The sequence below is a fragment of the Hylobates moloch genome, unplaced genomic scaffold, assembly GCF_009828535.3.
Source record: "Hylobates moloch isolate HMO894 unplaced genomic scaffold, HMol_V3 SCAFFOLD_10, whole genome shotgun sequence".
NCBI classification, from domain to species: Eukaryota; Metazoa; Chordata; class Mammalia; order Primates; family Hylobatidae; genus Hylobates; species Hylobates moloch.
The window spans coordinates 69,428,822-69,447,682 of NW_026652285.1; the positions used below are offsets into that span (position 1 = coordinate 69,428,822).

At 40.3% G+C, this 18,861-nt stretch overlaps 1 protein-coding gene across 1 annotated transcript in view; it reads right to left on the bottom strand.

The window, feature by feature from the left end:
* Positions 1-9,523: 9,523 nt before the first annotated feature.
* The window catches only part of LOC116475299 (ankyrin repeat domain-containing protein 18B-like), a 34,948-nt gene continuing 25,610 nt past the window's right edge, over positions 9,524-18,861 (bottom strand). The window contains 5 exon segments of the mRNA XM_058445919.1: positions 9,524-9,659; positions 11,014-11,225; positions 11,825-12,106; positions 15,953-16,088; positions 17,941-17,943. Of these exon segments, the coding sequence (XP_058301902.1) occupies positions 9,641-9,659; positions 11,014-11,225; positions 11,825-12,106; positions 15,953-16,088; positions 17,941-17,943 (652 nt within the window). The 3' untranslated portion in view covers positions 9,524-9,640.

Genomic DNA, 18,861 nt, shown 5'->3' on the forward strand with positions numbered 1-18,861 from the left:
GTCCAAAGTCTCATCTGAGTCAAGGCTACAGTCTCTTTTTCCTATGAGCCTCTGAAATAAAAAGCAAGTTCACTACTTCTAAGGTACAATGATGGTACAGGCATTGTGTAAACTTTCCATATCCAAAAGGAAGCCATTTCCCAGAAAGCTTCTTATTTCTATCTGAGGCCTCCTCAGCCTGGCCTTCACTGTCCAGATTTTTGTCACAACCATTTAACCAGTCTAAGATGGTCCAAACATTTTCTCATCTATCTGTCTTCTTTTGAGCCCTACAAACTCTTCCAACCTCTGTCCATTACCTAGTTCCAAAGCTGCTTCCACATTTTCAGGTATCTTTATAGCAATGCTCCAGTCCTAATTTGCCATTTTCTCTATGATTCATTTTGAAAAAGAGGCTTAATTGGCTCATGGTTCTGCAGGGTAGACAGGAAGCCTAGTGGCTTCTGCTTCTGGGCAGCCTCAGAAATCTTTCAATCTTTGTGCAAGGTGAAGAAAGACAGAGTTGTCTCACATGGCAAGAGGAAAACACGCAGAGTAGGGAGGTGACATAGAGTTTTCAGTGACTGGGTCTCATGAGAAGTCACTCATGATTGTGAGGACAGTAGTAAGGGGATGGTGCTAAACCATTCATGAGAAATTGCCTTCAGGATTCAATCACCTTAGACCAGGATCCACCTTCAATATTACGAAATATAATTCAACATGAGATTTGGTGGGGACATATATTCAAATTGCATCATCAATCTTTGAATATAAAGACATCCACAGCAAGCTTTATCCAGCCAGCTTCTTTGAGACTCTTCACAGGGTTTGAGGTCTACAGCATATATACTAAAGTATTCATACTTCAAAAAGCAATAAAGTAAGTGGTATCATTCTTCCAAAAGTTACAATGGTAGTGTAGGAATTCATAGCATGATTTAGGTCATGTTTGCTACTGCTTCGATTCTATCACCATATTAACTGTTTCCTACACAATTCTATATTCAGCTGAGTTTCAATTGAGATCAAAACCATCCTTGTACTACCACCAATATCTGGCACTAGTTCTTTGCTAGTGTTATTATTCTGCTGTAGAAAGTATCTTTGAACTGGAAACAGTCCACAGTGGATTATCTAGTCGTTCAACACTATCAATTCCTGGGTGACTTTTTGAAAACATAGTATCTCTTGTTGCAAGAAATGCTGCATCTCTGAGTCCATCTTTCTCACTTGAATTGGATGGAAGTGGTGAATTTCAGCCACAGTGTCCAAAGAAATCCTCTTCCTGTGATTCTGACGTCATCAGCCTCTGCACCTCTGTCTTCCCTTCTGCCACATGTTGCCTGCTCTCCGTGACTTTGGTAAGAGTTTCCTTGTGTATGTGGATGATGTCCGGGATGTTGGTCTGGTGTCCCTGAGACAGCACTAACAGGTCCATGACTGGGTCCAGTTTCTGGCTGGGCTGATTGGCAAAGAGCTCACCAATGGTGTTGAAGGCATCTCTGGTGAAGTGACGGCCTGGTCCAGCTGCAAGACCTGGCTGCGGATGAAGAACTGGCCACCTTCTGATGCTCTTTCTTAAAGCCCGTCACCGTCATATGCTTGCAAGTCAACTCATTGGCTGAGAAGTTGAGCTGAGTGTCCTGTTGTCCATCTTCTTGTTGAAGCACTCGAAGCTGTCAATCTTGTTCTCCTACTCCTAAAGGTTGAGGGCCACCTTGTGGGTGGGCTCAGGGTTAGGAAGAAGCTGGAATTCACCATCTCATCCTTCTCAGCCTTCCTCTTGCTCTGTCTCCAGGCTGTCTCTTCAGTGCTGGTGTGGCATATCAGGAAGTGATGGAAGATGTGGCACTGTGCCTGCACCCAGAAGCTGGCCGTGTGGTTCATCCACCAGATTGGGCCCTTTCTGCACTTGAACATAGAATCCTCCTCAAGATGGCCTGTGGTCTGCCTCTTGGCAACCAAGAAGCCCATAGTGCTGTAGGGGACCTGATGCATGGCCTGGAACCCCAAAGGCAGCACACACCCTGCTCCTGAGCCTGCTGCTTGTTTCCTCTATGTGGCTCCATTTGCAGCACAGTTGTTGCACTGAGGCCTGTGCATGCCAGGCAAGGCCAAGCTGGCTCAAAGAGCAACCAGCCACCTCCGCAAGTGTGTGCCAGGAGTAGGTGGACCAGCCACCAACCTCACTTGCTGCCAGTCAGGGTAAATCAGTTATTCTGCCCTGGAGGTAAGGCCCCAGGGCCATCTGCTTTTCCTCAGGCCTCAGGTCCATCAGTTGTCAGGTGGCAGCCCCTCAGGCTGTGGGAACCTGGCCACACCTGCTTCCTTGAGTGGGTGAGGCTGGTGGCTGGTCCACCTGCTCCAGGCACACCCTTGCAGAGGTGGCTGGTTGCTCTTTGGGCCAGCTTGGCCTTGCCTGGCATGCACAGGTCCTGGGTACTGACACGTTGCTCTGAGTGAGCTTGTCCTATCTTGGGCCAAATTCTAACTCTGGCCAGGGCCACAGAAGACTGAGTCCCCTGGGTGGTAATCCTGACTGCTGCTGGGGGGCCCATAGTGCCCCTCCCCTCCCAGGGCCCAAGATGAGGCCCAACTGGGCCAGGACCCTTTAGGTATGGATCTTGTTTTCCAGCAGGGGGCCTCTGTCCCACAGGTTGCATGAGAAGATGTTGCTGGCTGCCAGGGTTGTTTGGATGCCACGTTCACCCTTTCCTCCAGGGATATCAAAGTTTCCAGCTTCCCCTTTGAGAATGACTTCCCAAGGCCCAGGTGCCATCTGGGGCTGCAGGGCAGCCGGCTGCATGCTGCCCTGGCTTTTTCTTCCATGTTGTACTGGTCACTACCCACCAAGAGGGGTCAGATGCAGGCACCATGCAGGGTGGTTGTCTCTGGACCTGTGTCTTGGTTATCATGGAGCCAGACTGGGCCTGGTGACAGGGCCATGATGGGGTTGTCCTGGTGGTCCTGGGGGTGTCCAGAGGAGACGCAGAATGGAATTGCTGCGAGGATGAATGAGATGACTGTCAGCACAGAATAGGCACCCGGTGAGTGCTCAGGGATTACCCTCAGTAGCTGCCCAGAGGCCAAAACCACCCACCTGATAGTGACTGTCCCCAAGCCAGGAGGAAGAGAGGAAAGCAGGTCCCACTCACCTGAGTCTGATCAGTCAGCTGTGTTGAGATGTGCCTCTCACCTAGAAAACAATCCTTCATGCAGAGCCACTCTCAGAGACTGCTGTGTGTCTCTAACTACTCCACAACACAGAGGCGATGGGGACTCAGCAAGAATGACATCGTGGGGTGACACAACCCACCACAACAGGAGCCTGCTTGGGTCAAGAGGGCCCAGAGTCTGTGTCCTCTATGTCCTGAACAGACATGTGTGCATGCATTGTGTTTGTGTATGCGTGTGTGTGTGTGTGTGTGTGTGTGTGTACATATGGGTGTGTTTGTTTGTCTTGCTTCTCTGGCCAGGCCTAGCTGCTCCACTCACAGGTGCACCCAGGTCCTCATCACTGTCACCACCAGAGCCCAGGGCCAGGATTAGAGCCTCCCACAGGTGCTCCCCAATCTCTGCCCTCCCCACCGAGGGTGGTCCTGGGGATGCAGACAGAGGAGGGACGCTGGGGAGAGCAGAGAGGGCTGGCACCCTCTCTAGGTGGAACCCAGGTCATGTGTAAAGTTGGAGGTCTGCCAAGCAGTGCTGAATTCAACACATCTTCTCACATTCTCTTTCCAGCAACTCTCCAGGGTGCCCTGACTCAGCTTCCCTACAGATGGAGGCAAGGCAGCTCCACAGACAAACCCTGTGCCTGAGGTCACACATCGGCTAACTGGCCAGGTTCCTACTGACCAGGTGCCCCCAACGAGGCCCCTAATGAGCACTCCTCCATTGACCAGGTCCCACTGATCAAGTCCCCACTGACCATGTCTCCCTAACCAGGCCCCCATTAGTAGGCCTCATGGACCAGACCCCACTGACCAATTTCTCACTGACCTGGTCCCCACTGACTGAGTTCCCACTGACAAGACCACAATTTACCAGGTTGCCACTCACCTCACCCCCAGTGAACAATTCTCCATGGATCTGACCGAGCCCCCTCTGACCAGACCCTCAATGACCAGGCTCCAAGCCACCAAGGCCCCACGCTGACCAGACCCCTAATATACTGAATAGATCCCACTGACCAGTTTTTTACTGTTTATGTTCCAACCGATCAGACCCCACTAAAAAGGCCACCACTGACCAGGTCCCCACTGACTAGGCTTCCAATAACTAGGTCACAAGGTACCCACTCGTGAGGCCTTCACTGCGGAGGCCACTGCTAACCAGGTCCCTGCTGATCAGGTCCCAGCTGACCAGGTCCTGATGGCTAGATCATCTCTGACCATGGTCCACTGATGAGGCCCTTGAGGAGCTGTGTTCAAAGTCTCATTACAATGCCCCCATCAGTCCACAGACCCTCCCTTCCTGCATGTGTGCCCAGAGGTCAGGCCCTGGGGGTTTTCTTGGCCTGCAAGGCCTCTCCTTCAAGACATAGGGAGGGACAGTCAGCCTCAGGCTCCAGGTACCCAGCTTCACACTCGCTCCCCAAGGCCCTCTGGGCCCTTCTCAGAGGAGACAGTGAGGTGGCCTGGCATTGCCTAGACAGGCCATGTAGCCTATTCCTGAGTGTCAGAGTGGGAGGAAGGGAGGGACATTTGGCAGACGAGACACCCTGTGCTGCTGGGTCTCCCAGGGCCCTTCCCATAGAGCCCCCATCTGGAGACACAGCACAAAGGCTGCAGGGAAACTAATGCAGAACCCTTGAGGCTGAGCCAGGGACCACATGAGGACTGTCCCCAGACAGCTAGAAGGCCCTTTGCTAGTTTCTTGGTACCTCAGTGGATGCAGCAGCGGTTCTTCTGTTGGGGACTAGTGAGTGCGTGCTGGGGAGGACTCACCTGTGCTTCCTCGGTGGCTCCAACTCTGCTTCTAAGAAAAATTACTCATTCTAGGGCTGGGGCAGAGAAAATACAAGATTAGTTTAGAACATCTTGTGCCAGAAAGTAAAAAAGTGCTGATAGAGTAATGGGGACAAATCAAAAAGACATAAAGTCAGCTTGAAATGTCTACCACTGGCCTAATCTTGGGGAATTGGAGCACCAGAATCATGAGCTTTCCCTTCTCCTTTATTTATTGGTTTCATTTCTCCATGTAGAACAAAGAAGAGAATATGAAAATAATCATCTGGCAATGATCACAGTAATACTTGTTCAAAGACAAGTCATCAATGAAATGCTAAATCTAGTGGGTTTTGAGGAGTAACCAGATATTTACAGAGCCTCAAAGTATCTCCACACAAAATACTGTTGAACTACAAAAAGAAAATTGTAACATTAGTATGGACAAACCTGGCAGATACTCTTTAAGTCTCCTACTATATATAGTAATAAAAACTGTAAAATGCAAAGAAGCCTTTGATGACCTTTACTAAAGTATCAATGATGACTTGGTTGTTTGGCTGTTTAAACAGCTGACATTCAGGCAATTTGAGTAGGTCAAACTCAATAATACTGGTGTTCATTTGCAAGATCCACTTAAAACTTAAGGAGGCTAAAAAACATCATTTAAAATAACATATAAATATTCATTATACATGATATGAAAATATTCTACTTTAGTAAAGATTGTGATGTTTTATATTTTATAAGAAACAATTAAAATTTCATGTAAATAGCCCAGTAATAAAGTTTTATGATCTTTTAAATCATACAACTTTTCCTTAAGATTTTATGGTTAAATATTCTCTTCATTAGATGTGGCTTACCAGTGGATTCTAGAGAAGAAAGTAGATGGAAGCAAGAAGAAAGTAGACGGGAGCAAGTGTCCAACACACCAAAAGCTGGAAAGAAAAAGAAAGAATTATGTTCTTTACCTAAAACATTTCAGTTAACAAAGTGTAAGTTTAAAATCTAAAGAGTTGAGAACGTTATCAGAGTTAACAAGAATGAGAAATATGTATGTACAATTACAATACAAAATTACTATTAAATAATTTACACATGGCATTAATTCTAATTGTGGTTAAATATCACAGCTTTTTCATTCTTCATTCATGTACTCAACAGCCACATGCTAAGGTACCAGAACCAGCACTGGAATTACAAGATGAAGATGGCATGGTCCACCTCCCAATAGTCATATGCTATAACCTAAAAGACAGGCAGGTAATGTCCATATAGAGTCATAAATACCATGACAGGTATACAGCGGGGCACTACTGGAACACACAGAAGGGAAATCTATCCCACTTTTGTGTCAATATCATGGGCTTTCTGGTGGAGGGGATACATAGGTTGATGCCTGAAGAACAAGGAAAATCTTGCCAGATAGAGGGAAGAGGCGAAGGCAAAGAGCCTGAGGTAACAAAGAGCCCTGCAGAGTTCTACTCTGTCCACTTTGGTGCTAGAGCAAAGGGCAGAGTGCCGTAAGTGGCAAGACACAAGGCTGAGTAACCTGACAAGAATTACATTGACATGGGTGTTTTTATTTCATGGTGAAATTTTTGGAACTTTTCCTGAGGACAGATGTAAGCCAATGACACAGTAAATGACAGGAGATTTAAAATGTCACCTGTCAAGTGACTGCTTATGAAGGGTTATTGCTCAGCTAAGTATTTCTAAATGAATCTGAGGCCTGTTGGCCTGCAATCTCTACCAAAATCCTGAGAACCTGATGATGGCTTTGTTTTTGGAGAATCTTTTCAGTGTTCCAGCTGCCAGTTCCATGAAGATGGCAAAAGTGAAGAAATTGTAGAGCCAGTAAAAAAGAGATGGATACACTTCTTGGGAATTTTTTAAGCTATGGAACATGATGAATTAATGGTGCATAAGTATACTCTTCACTGTGAAAGTTTTTGTTTTCACATCTTTCATTAGATGTGTGTAAGAAAAAGATACCGAACGTAGTGTCTACTAACCCAACAATGAAAAGGAATGCCATTTGCTATTTACACTTTATTACTAAAATAAAACTAAATTTAATTAATACATTTTGGCAACATACTTTTCTTTGTTTCTGTAATTTGTTCTACACAGACCGGCTCCATCTAAAATAAGTAAAAAAAAATAATAATGTTTAAGTTAAACAAGAGATATTATCATGAGATTAATATATCATTTACAAAATGTGGCCTTTAGTATTTTTAGTGACTAGACATAACATGAAGTTTGCTCAAATAGAAAAATAATCACATAAGTAAAGTAAAATTTCTACTTATTTTCAGTTGAGATAATAGAGGATGTATCTGTGTAATGCTGTTTAGAGTAATCTGACAAAAATAGATAATATTGGTCTATTAGATATACATAATTTTAGAAAGGTGGTGTTTTATTAATACAAAGGTTAAACAATGGCCGGGCATGGCAGCTCATGCCTGTAATCCCAGCACTTTGGGAGGCAAAGGTGGGCAGATCACGAGGTCAAGAGACTGAGACCATCCTGGCCAACATGATGAAACCCTATCTCTACTAAAAATACAAAAATTAGCTGGGCATGGTGGTGCGTGCTTCTAGTCCCAGCTACTTGGGAGGCTGAGGCAGGAAAATGGCTTGAACCCAGGAGGTGGAGGTTGCAGTGAGCCGAGATCGTGCCACTGCACTCCAGCCTAGTGAGAGAGCAAAACTCCACCTCAAAAAAAATAGAAAAATAAAGGTTAAACAATTAAAGTCATATTTTGCAATGAATGCATTGCTTTGAAATTCTTAGCAAAACTCTGTCCTTTATAAAAGTTTAATCCATTTTTTTTACTTCAATAAATTTTTTCTTAAAAAGAAATTTATATTCTTTACTTATTGAAAAAATTTGTATGGTAAAGTTTTCTTTTTTTTTTTTCTAGTTTCTATTCTAAATTAAAGTGGTACCTGTGTAAGTTTCTTCCAAAAGTATATTGAGGAATGCTGAGGTTTGGAGTAAAACTGAACCCATCACACAGGTAGTGAGCATATGACCCAAGAAGTAGTTTTTCAACCCTGGCCCACTCTGTCCCTCCCCATTCTTATTTTCTGGTGTCTATTGTTCCCATGTTTATGTCAATGTGCACCTAATGTGTAGCTCCCACATATGAGTGAAAATGAGATATTTGGTTTCTGTTTCTGCATAGTTTGCTTAGGATAGTGGATTCCAGCTGTATCCATGTTGCTGCAAAGGACATGATTTTGTTCTTTTCATGGCTGCATAGTATTCCATGGTATATATGGAATTTTCCAATCTACCTGGGATTTTCAGTCTACCTTGGGTGCGCCGGGATTGACTCCATGTCTTTGCTATTGTGAATAGTGCTGCAATGAACATACATGTGCATGCATCTTTTTGTTACAATGGTTTATTTTCCTTTAGGTATACCCCTAGTATAGTAATGGGGTTGCTGTGTGTGGGATTACACGTGCCTGTCACCACGCCTGGCTAATTTTTGTAGTTTTAGTAGAGATGAGGTTTCATCATGTTGGCCAGGCTGGTCTCAAACTCCTGACCTCAGATGATCCGCCTGCCTCAGCCTCCCAAACTGCTGGGATTACAGGCGTGAGCCACCACACCTGGCCAAGCACAAAGCTTTTAACAGAAAAATGGAAATGAACCTTTCAATGTTTTGTTTATTTAATTCAAAAAATGCACTTATTTTGGATTCTATTAAATAATAAATATCTATATGTGGTTAAGTGTTTGGTTGTCAGTCATTCACTTGTGATTATAGGTGGGAAGAGTTAAGATGGTGCAAAGAAACTTTAGAAGTGGTATGGGCTGGGCACGGAGGTTCACCCCTGTAATCCCAGCACTTTGGGAGGCTGAGGTCGGTGGATCGCAAGGTCAGGAGTTCGAGACCAGCCTGGCCAATGCGGTGAAATCCCATCTCTACTAAAAATACAAAAATTAGCCAGGTGTGGTGGCAGGCACCTGTAGTCCCAGCTTCTTGGGAGGTTGAGGCAGGAGAATCACTTGAACCTGGGAGGCAGAAGGTGCCATGAGCTGAGTTCACGCCACTGCACTCCAGCCTAGGCAACAGAGCGAGACTCCATCTCAAAAAAAAAACAACACAACAACAAAATGATATGAACCACAGACAAACTACAATCAAGTAGAGTAAGACAAAGCATCTCCAAGTATACCATCAGTTATTAGGCAATAACATGCAATTTCTAAAACCTAACTTAAATGCAGCTTTTAAAGAAATTTTAAATATGTCAGTTTAGCCACATTTATTGAATAAAGTTAGCAAATGGGTGTCTCTTGAAAATGAGAGCTCTGGGGAATTAAAAAATGTAAAGTTCCCATTTCCTTTCTGTGTTAACAAAGCTAATTATAATCTTAACATGCATAAGTCAACAGAACAACTCAGTATTTCACCAAATTAAAAACAAGAATTATATTAGGGAAATGAAACCCAAAAGAGAAATGGTCACATAACTAACCTCAGTCAAGGAGATCTTGCAGTTATTTGAAGTCTGTGGGTCTGAAGTAGGAATTCTTACAGGCATTTGGGGAATATATTTTCTGTTGAGTCCTGTACTAATAAGATTTTCAACACAAGGTGACTCTGGGTCTGGCCTTGTAGGAAGAGTGCTGAGAAAATATTTCACCCGCTCTTTCTCCATAAGGAGCTTGGTGCTGATCACTGCTATTTTCTTATCCGATCTCTAAAGAGAGCAAAGACAAATGCTTAGTGTTTCATTTTTCCTTGAATGATTCTTAATGACTTGCATTTTTTGTAAAGTTGTCCTGAGAGTAAACCAAATTACCCACTAAACAGTGTTTTCACATTAATATGTGTGAGAGCATGCCTCTTGTAAGTAATTGTAATTTTAAAATCATTCTAAATAAGTGTATGTGTTTCTAAGGTGATTTCTACTGAACAAGCAGTTCAAAGTAGACAGGGAAGAGAAATGGCTATCAGTGATGTACGGCTCAGTAGGTAACCTAGCTGCTTTCTAAAATAGCTCTACTTATAAGATTCTGAAGATTCCTTTAGAAATACTTGTATTTAAAGGGTAACTATGTGGGAAAATGATTATGTTAATTTGCTTGACTATAAGAACCACTTCACTATAAATAATTATATCAAAACACCATGTTGTACTCCTTAAATAATGTAGATTAAGAAAACTAAAATGAACAAAAATAATCTAGAAATACTTGTGTTTAGTAAACCAGTTTCATGTTTCACCCTTGTACATTTCACCCATTATCTAAGAACACTTAAGTATTTGGCGCTGAGGAATAACTCAGAGCAACAATTCCTGGGGGAGAACTAGACTGTTTGGTTGGTGATCAAAAAGAACTAAAGCATCTCTGAAGGCAATTAGCCCTCAACACTGTGACCAAGGCACTGGAGGTGGGGCTTGTTCTTTCTGCCTTCCACACACCCCTCCAGGCTGAACAAGGTGTCATTTTGAACCACCTTGTGGATTACACTTCTTTTCATTCCTGTGATAATTATTCCCTATTTCACAAGGATGCCCTTATGTAACACCTTGAAAATGTTACACAAATAGTCTTTCTTGAGGCACTCTCTAGTGATAACACCTAAAGATCACAATCAAAAACAGTCCCTGCCTGAGTGCCAGGATGTGCCCAGAGTAGCAGTATCACTTGACACTTTGGGTTTAGGTTGTGATCTACCAAAAAATAAACTAAACTCATTAATATTTCCATTTAGGGAAATTCTGACAAGTAATTTTATAACAAGATCACTTTATTAATCATAAAGCTTCAAAAATACTTAGTGAAAAAAACTAACAGGTCAGGTTAACTACATAAGACTTTTCAGAGGAAAAAAACCACACAAAAACAAAAAAAGAGAAGAGAGACAGAAACTATCCTTGATGAACATTTTTAAGGTAGGATTATTTACTAATATTATTTTCCAAAATTACTTTATCAAATTAGCATTCACTTCCTACTGATCTCCTGAAGCCATCTCACTAAAAATTATGCTTTCAAAACAAATTAATGAGCTTAATTCATTTTCTATGAGTCTATGTTTTGACTCACTTCATTATTTTTTCTGACGTGGAATTGTTAGCTTTCAATGTCACTGCCAAGGCTTGCTTATATTCTTCTAATTCAGTTGTAACCTCTTCATAAGCAGTTTTCATTTTGGAGAATTTACATTCCACATCTTTAAGCGTGAGTTCCTTCTCTTTTAGTGAAGCCATATTATCCTTGTTTAACTGCTCTAATTGTTTCTAATATTCTGCTTGTGCCTAAAACAAATGAAAAGAATACACTTTTAAAACAGTTATAAGTTAATTACCATATGTTTGCTGCCTTTCATTTTGAATCAGTGATTCGAAGAGCAATTTTGAATATGTTAGAAAGAGGCTGAAGCTTAAAATATTTATCAGCAATATCAACAAAACTAATAACTGAATTCAGAATTAAGTCTGATTTATAAAAATTTGAAATCATAATTATGTTAGTATTAATGTAATCTGGTCCTATAAAAAGTAATAGAATCCATTTATAATTTTAAAAAGTGAACAATGAACAACGTAGCTTAAGACCAATTCAAAAGTATCATATAATTTCTAAATCACAGTTTTCTCTTATGCCAACTGGTCTTAATCATCAAATTCCCTCTTTATAGTGAGAATCATTACTTTGAAAGATTGATTTTGTTATAATAATAATGGAAATTTAAATATTTAAAAGGAAAAAACATCACTTTTTTTCTAGAACTCTACAAAGGAAATTGCCGTTAGAGAGGCAGAGGAAACACAGTATATACATATCCAAAATATAGTTTGCAGTGAAATAAATGAAAGCCCATTACAGATAAACTTACCTGATTTTAAAAACTAACCTGTAAATGGATTTCTTCTAATTTTTCTAATGCCTGCATTGCCATTTCAACCTGCTCCGATTTATATTCTTGTTCTTTACCAAGTTCTACTATATCTTTTTCCATATGTGTCTTAAGATTTAATACTTCTTCTTCCAACATCTTTTTATCCTTCTCAAGTTTTTCACATTTCTCTTGTACTTTTCTCATAGATAATAACTCCTGATGAAGAACTTCATTGTCTCTGGCCAAATTGACACATTTTGAAGATACAGCTTCCTTCTCGGCCATAAGATCATCAAACTGCATTAATAAAATAATAGAGCTTGATAATGAAGTAGACTGAGAATAATCTAATACGAAACCAATAGCAAATTTTGAAATGCATTGACTTGCAATAAAGTTATCTGTAATGTAGTAGATTCTTCAAATGTGAACCCTTAAGTTACTCAGAATTTTAAGAACAAAGTTAAAGCTACCATGAGTCACAAAAATATGCTTTAATGTCACCATCTTTGCCACAGAACTTTTACACTTGCTTTTACTTTTATTTTTCTGATAACTCATTTTTGTTCCTCCTTAAATGGCACTAAGTTGTCTCTTAGTAAAAAGTGTCTAACCCTCTTCCCTCATCATCATTCCCCAAAATTTGTCAAAAAAAACTTTCAGAGATATCATATTGAGTTATTTAGGCTAAAGTCAATAAATGGCTCTCAGAATAAGACTTTGAAAATAATATAATACTCTATGCTAGGCATGGTGGCTCATGCTTGTAATCCCAGCACTTTAGGAGGCTATGGCAGAAAGATCACTGGAGGCCAGGAATTTGAGATCAGCCAGAGCAACATAGTGAGACCCCCATCTCTACAAAAAAATGAATTTGAAAAATTAGCCAGGCATGGTGGCTCAGGCCTCTAGACCCAGCTAGTCGGGAAACTGAGGCAAAAGGATGGCTTGTACCCAGAGTTCAGGGCTGCAGTGAATTATGAGCACATCACTGCACTTCTGCCTGGATGATAGACAAGGACATATCTCAAAAAAACACAAAATAATGAATCCTGTAAATAAGGATTCTGATGCCATAAGCCTTTTCCTAAACCGCAAATGTTTCATGCTAATTTGAATTGCATTTTAAGAAGTAATGATTCTTGGGGTAAAGGCCATAGAATAGAGCACCCAGAAATAAATCCACATATTTACAGCCAACTTGTTTTGGAATAAGGTGCCAAGAACATACATTGGGGAAAGGACACCCTCTTCAAATGAATGGCACTGGGAAACTATCCATATGAAGAATGATACCAGCTTCCTATCTAACACCATATAGCAAAATAAACTCAGAATCGATTGAAGACAGAAATGTAAGTCCCAAAATTATCAAACTATTATAAGTAAACATAGGAAAAATGCTTCAGGACATTAGTCTGCACAAAGATTTGTATAGGTAAGACATCAGAAGCACAGGCAAAAAACAAATGATAGACAAATGGTACTACAACTGAGTGAAGAGAAAACCTGTAGAATGGAAGAAAATATTTTCAAGCTATTCATCTAATAAAAGACAAATATCCAAAATACACAAGGAACTCAAACACCCTGACAGTAAACAAAAATAATCTGAGTTCAAAACTAGGCAAAAGATCTGATTAGATATTTCTCTTTTTTTTTTAAGAGAAAAAAAAGAAATACAAATGGCCAATAAATACATTTAAAAATGTTCAGTATCACTAATCATCAGAGAAATACAAATCAAACCTAAAATGTGATATAATCTTGCTCCATTTCAATAAATGGCTATCATAGAAAACACAAAACAAAGTGCTGGTGAGGTTTCAGAGAACAGTAAACTCTTACATGCTGTTGGTGGGAAGGTAAATTAGTGCAGTTACTATAGAAAACAACATGAGGTTTTCTCAAAAAATGAGCAATGGAACTGCCGAGGGGGATCCAGCATCCCCACTACTGGGTATTCAGGCAATAGAAAAGAAAACAATAGATCACAAGGATACTTGTCCTCATATGTTTATTGTAGCACTATTCACAACAGCTAATGTATAAAATCAACCTACATGTCCATCAACAAATGAATGGACAAAAAAATTGTGGTACACATACACAATGGAATACTCACCATATAAAAAAATGAAATCCTCTTACTTGTAGCCATGTGGATCAGTCTGGAGGATATTATGTTAAGTGCAGACACAGAAAGATAAATACTGCACATTCACACTCATGTGTGGGAGCTAAAGAGAAATCGAAGGCTGGGCAACATGGCTGATGCCTGTAATTTCCTAGCACTTTGAAAGACCGAGGCAGGAGAATCACTTGAAGCCAAAAGTTCCAGAGCAGCCTGAGCAACATAGAGAGACATCTCTACAAAGTAAAAAATCAAACAGATGCAATGGTGCACGCCCATAATCCTAGCTGCTCAGGAGGGTGAGGTCGGAGGATCACATGGGCCCAAGAGTTTGAGGCTGCAGTGAGCTATGATCAAATCACTGTCTCTAGTCTGGATGACTACAGTTGCCCAGAGCCCAGACTACACTAGCAAGACCCTGTCTCTTAATAACAAAAAAGCTCATAGAAGTAGGGGAAGGGAGTCTGGTTAATGGATACAGAATTACAGTTAGATAAGAGGAATGAGTTCTGATGTTCTGTGGCATTGTAGGGTGAATATGGTTAACTATGATTTATTGAATATTTTTAAAAAGCTAGAAGATTTTGAATGTTCACAATTCAAAAAAATGAAAAATGGTTGTAGTAAGAAGTAGTAAATATGCTAGTTAGCTTGATCATTATGCACTATATAAATGTATCAAAATGTCACTCTATAGCCCATAATTATGTATACACATGTCAATTAAAACAAAAGAGAATCTATATTCATCCCATTAAAAGAATAGAATATGGGCCATCCTTACTGATGGCCTTCTCCAAATGAATAAAATGCAGTAAAAGGGATACCACGTGGCTTCCCTATCTCAGACTGCTTTCCCTTCGAACTCAGCCCCCAGATTGTGAGAGAGATCAGTCCACAAAGACAGCCTGGGAGTGCCAGTGTCAGCGTTCATGCTGCCTGCCCCAGACAAGGTTCCAGCCAATGGCCAGCATCAACCATCAAACACATGGGTGAGCAAAGCTTCAGATGATTCAATTTCTCCAACTTCCTAGGGAAGCTGAGGGGAGCAGAGGCAAGCTGTCCTGACCAATCTTTTTCCAAACCACAGGTTCATGAACAAAATAAATGTTTTTCTTTTAAGCCACAAAACTCTGGGTAATTGTTAGAAAAATAAGTTTTAAAAAGAGACAACAGGAAACATAACTTATGTAGCAGAAAAGAGTCTCCTTTAAAGTAGGATCTAATAAATGTTGAGGTTAATTTATTGATGACAAACATTATTGAGAAGCAGCAGATAACCAGGAGAGAGATGTAAGCTGCTGAGGAGGAACTTCTCCTAAAACCCCCTCCAATTATGAACTCTGATAATAAGGCAAGGGTGTCTCCTTACAATTTCCCCACAAGTTAGGAAATAAGACAGCAAAGCAAGAAGACATATGATTTGAAAAACAACTGGAAATACTTGGTTACATAACCAAAATCAGACATTTACCTGATTTCAATTAATGAAAATTCTAAAAGAAGAAGCTTTGAGTATTTATTAATCAATCTGTATTCGATTTTCATTTTCCTTTATCTCAATGAGGAAATAAGGAGAAAATTATGGAATGACTTTTACTCTTCACAGAAGTAAAATAAACATAGCATACTTTGAGTGTTAAGACATCAAATGCAATTTCTCCTTTACCTTACTTCACGTTTGTTTGTATGGAGAAGTTAAGACCATCCCATCTCTATATTATACCACATGCTTCTCTATAGCACACAACTTGGCTCTGAAATTTTGAAAGTCAAAATACTAATCTACTATGTGTCTCTGATAAATTGCCTGAATATTATCTGATTTTTAAGTGCTGCACTCCTAAAACTTTTTCTTGGAATGAGTTAAATTTTTATTCCAAGAATCCTCTACTGAGCTAGAAAGCAGAGCTGTGCATCTCTGTTTCAGTAAAAGGAGGTCGACACAGAAACTGTGGTTTCTGAGAATGCAAGATCTGCACCAAGAAAAGGATTAGCCACAGTGCTACCCAAGAGAACCAGCTGCCAGGTGGAAAGAGGATCTGCGAACTGAAAGATGATGACTTCACTTGATTTCCACTGAGGAAAGCTGGCAGCTGAGACTTAAACTTCTCCTTCCTGGATGGTAAACATCTATGGATGATTCTATGAATGATAATGAGTTAGTAAGACATAAGGCACTAAATAGTAGACTATGTCAGCAGATTCTGTGACCAAAATTTACTGAAAATGAAACTATAGAGGGAGGCACTGGATAAGAGACTAAAGGTTTGAATGGAGAAAAAAGGAAATAGTGTGTCTTGTAAGCCTGACTTCCCATCATGTCTTAGAGTAAGTAAGGTATACGCTGGCCACAGACTCCTTTGAGACACAAAAGGTGAAGTTAAAGATATTCTACTACATTTAATTTTTATTATGACATAAGACAACTGGTAATATGCAACATGATTGAAAAAATTTTCTCATTAAATTTGATTTGGTCCTGGTATAAGAATAGACATAAACTAAGAATTGATAATCTAAAAATAAACCTGCACATTTACAGTTAATTGATTTCATACAAGGTTAACAAAAAAACAGAATGGGAAAAGCACAGTCTTTTCAATAAATGCTATTGGAACAACTGGGTATCCATGTGCAAAAAAAAAATTATAAAGTTGGACTCTCACATAATACCATATTTAAAAATTAACTCAAAATAAAACAGTTAACTGTAACAGCTAAAACTATAAAACTCTCAGAAGAAAACATTGGTATAAATCTTTGTGAAGATATAAAGATGGATAATAAGCACATTAATAGATGCTTAATGTAATTAGTCATCAGGAAAATGTAAATCAAAACCACCTTGTGGTATCACTTCACACCACAGGATGAAATCTTTGTTCAATAAAAAAAGAAAATAAGTGTTAGGAAAAATGTAAAGAAATTAAAGCCCTTATCCAATGCTGCTGGGGATGTAAAATGGTGCAGCCACTTTGGAAAACAAACTGGCAGCTCCTCAAAAGGTTAAGCATGAAGTTACCATATAACCCAGAAATTCCAGTCATAAGTATATACTCCAGAAAAATAAAAACATATGCAAGCACAAAAACTCATACATAAATGTTTACAGCAGCATTATTATTATTATTATTTTGAGACGGAGTCTTGTTCTATAGCCCAGGCTGGAGTGCAGTGGCATGATCTCAGCTCACTGCAACCTCTGCCTCCTGGGTCCAGGTTCAAGCAATTCTCCTGCCTCAGTCTCCTGAGTAGCTGGGATTATAGGCATGCACCACCATGCCCAGCTAATTTTTGTATTTTTAGTAGAGACAGGGTTTCACCATGTTGGCCAGGATGCTCTTGAACTCCTGACCTCGTGATCCACCTGCCTCGGCCTCCCAAAGTGCTGGGATTACAGCTGTGATCCACCATGCCTGGCCTATAGCAGCATTATTAATAAGAATCAAAAAGTGGAAAGAACCCAAAGGTCCATCACCTCATGAATGGTTACATAAAATGTTTGAAGCATCCATACAATGGAATATTACTCAGCAATAAGAAGAAATTAAGTACTGATACTGATAGAAGCAGGAGACAGCAAAATGCCTAGGCAGATATGGAAGTGTCCCCGGAGAATCTCCAGGCCCACAAGTGTCTACACCAGATAAAACATCTGGTGCAGATAAAAGAACCTGCACAGGGGCTTGCCTGGACATGCCAGCAGCAGACTGGAGGCCCACATGCACTGGGGGGTTGGGGTGGAGCCACCAAGAATTCACGCCTTATGCAGAGGAGGAGCCTGTCCTCTTCAGCTAATGTGTGCTGGTCCTGGTATTCAATTGTGAGGTGGAAATCTGTTTGCAGGACCCCTCTCTTTGCTGAGAGCTTCCCTTTCACTTAATAAATTCCGTCCTTCTCACCCTTCAATGTGTCCACATGGCTAATTTTTCCTGGTCATGAAAGAAGAACCCAGATTTAGCTGAACTAAGGAGCAAAAGCCCTGCATCAATACCTGCTACAGCACAGATGCAGCATGAAAAATTATGTTAAGTGAAATAAGCCAGTCCCACTGGCTTTTTATTTCAGAGGCTTATAGGCAAATCTATACAAAGAAGGTGAGTGGTTCCCTAGGGCTGAGGGAGGAAAGGAAAACTAGTGAAGATAGCTAAATGATGTAGGGTTTGTTTTTAGGGTGATGAAAATGTTCTAAAATTGATTGTAATGATGATTACATAACTCTCTGAAAATACTAAAATTCAATGACTTGTATATTTTAAATGAGTGAATTGCATGGTGTGTTAATTATTTCTCAATAAACCTGTTACACCCCGAAATTTATTTGGTACTAGTGATCTGGAGACATGCGCTGCTTGGTTTCAGATCACTGGCCAGGGTTCAGAACATAAGAGAATCAACAGCATGTCTTTTGTATAGAAAAATATATACATATATATATTTTAAAGTATCCTTTTTATTAGTATCAAGTCTGTAAAATTAAATGAATAATATTTCACTGCTTAAAGCACTGAGAGATTTGTGTTGAGGAGCAAGACCTTGTATTCTTTTGCCCCAATTTCTGTCTAAAGGGTCTGGGAATCACACCCTTCAAACAATCAAATCTCATCAGATGGGTTTTATTAACTCTTATAATGTGGCTTACTTTCTAACCTGATTCTGGTACAGCATCACAAAGAGAAGAAGCTGAAAAAAATCAAAGTATTTTACCTCCAAATATATAGTTTTTGACATATTTTGAAATGGCTGTTGCAGAGCCAAGAGATTGAAATGGCCGTAGAAAGCTGTCTTCTGTGGGGGAAATTGTATCTGTAAGAAGTCTTCATTAACATAGCCCAATCTCTCCCCTTCTAGGTCTTCCCAGATCTAGAGAAGATTAACTAAGATCCTGATGCATTTAAAGTCTGAAAAGATATAC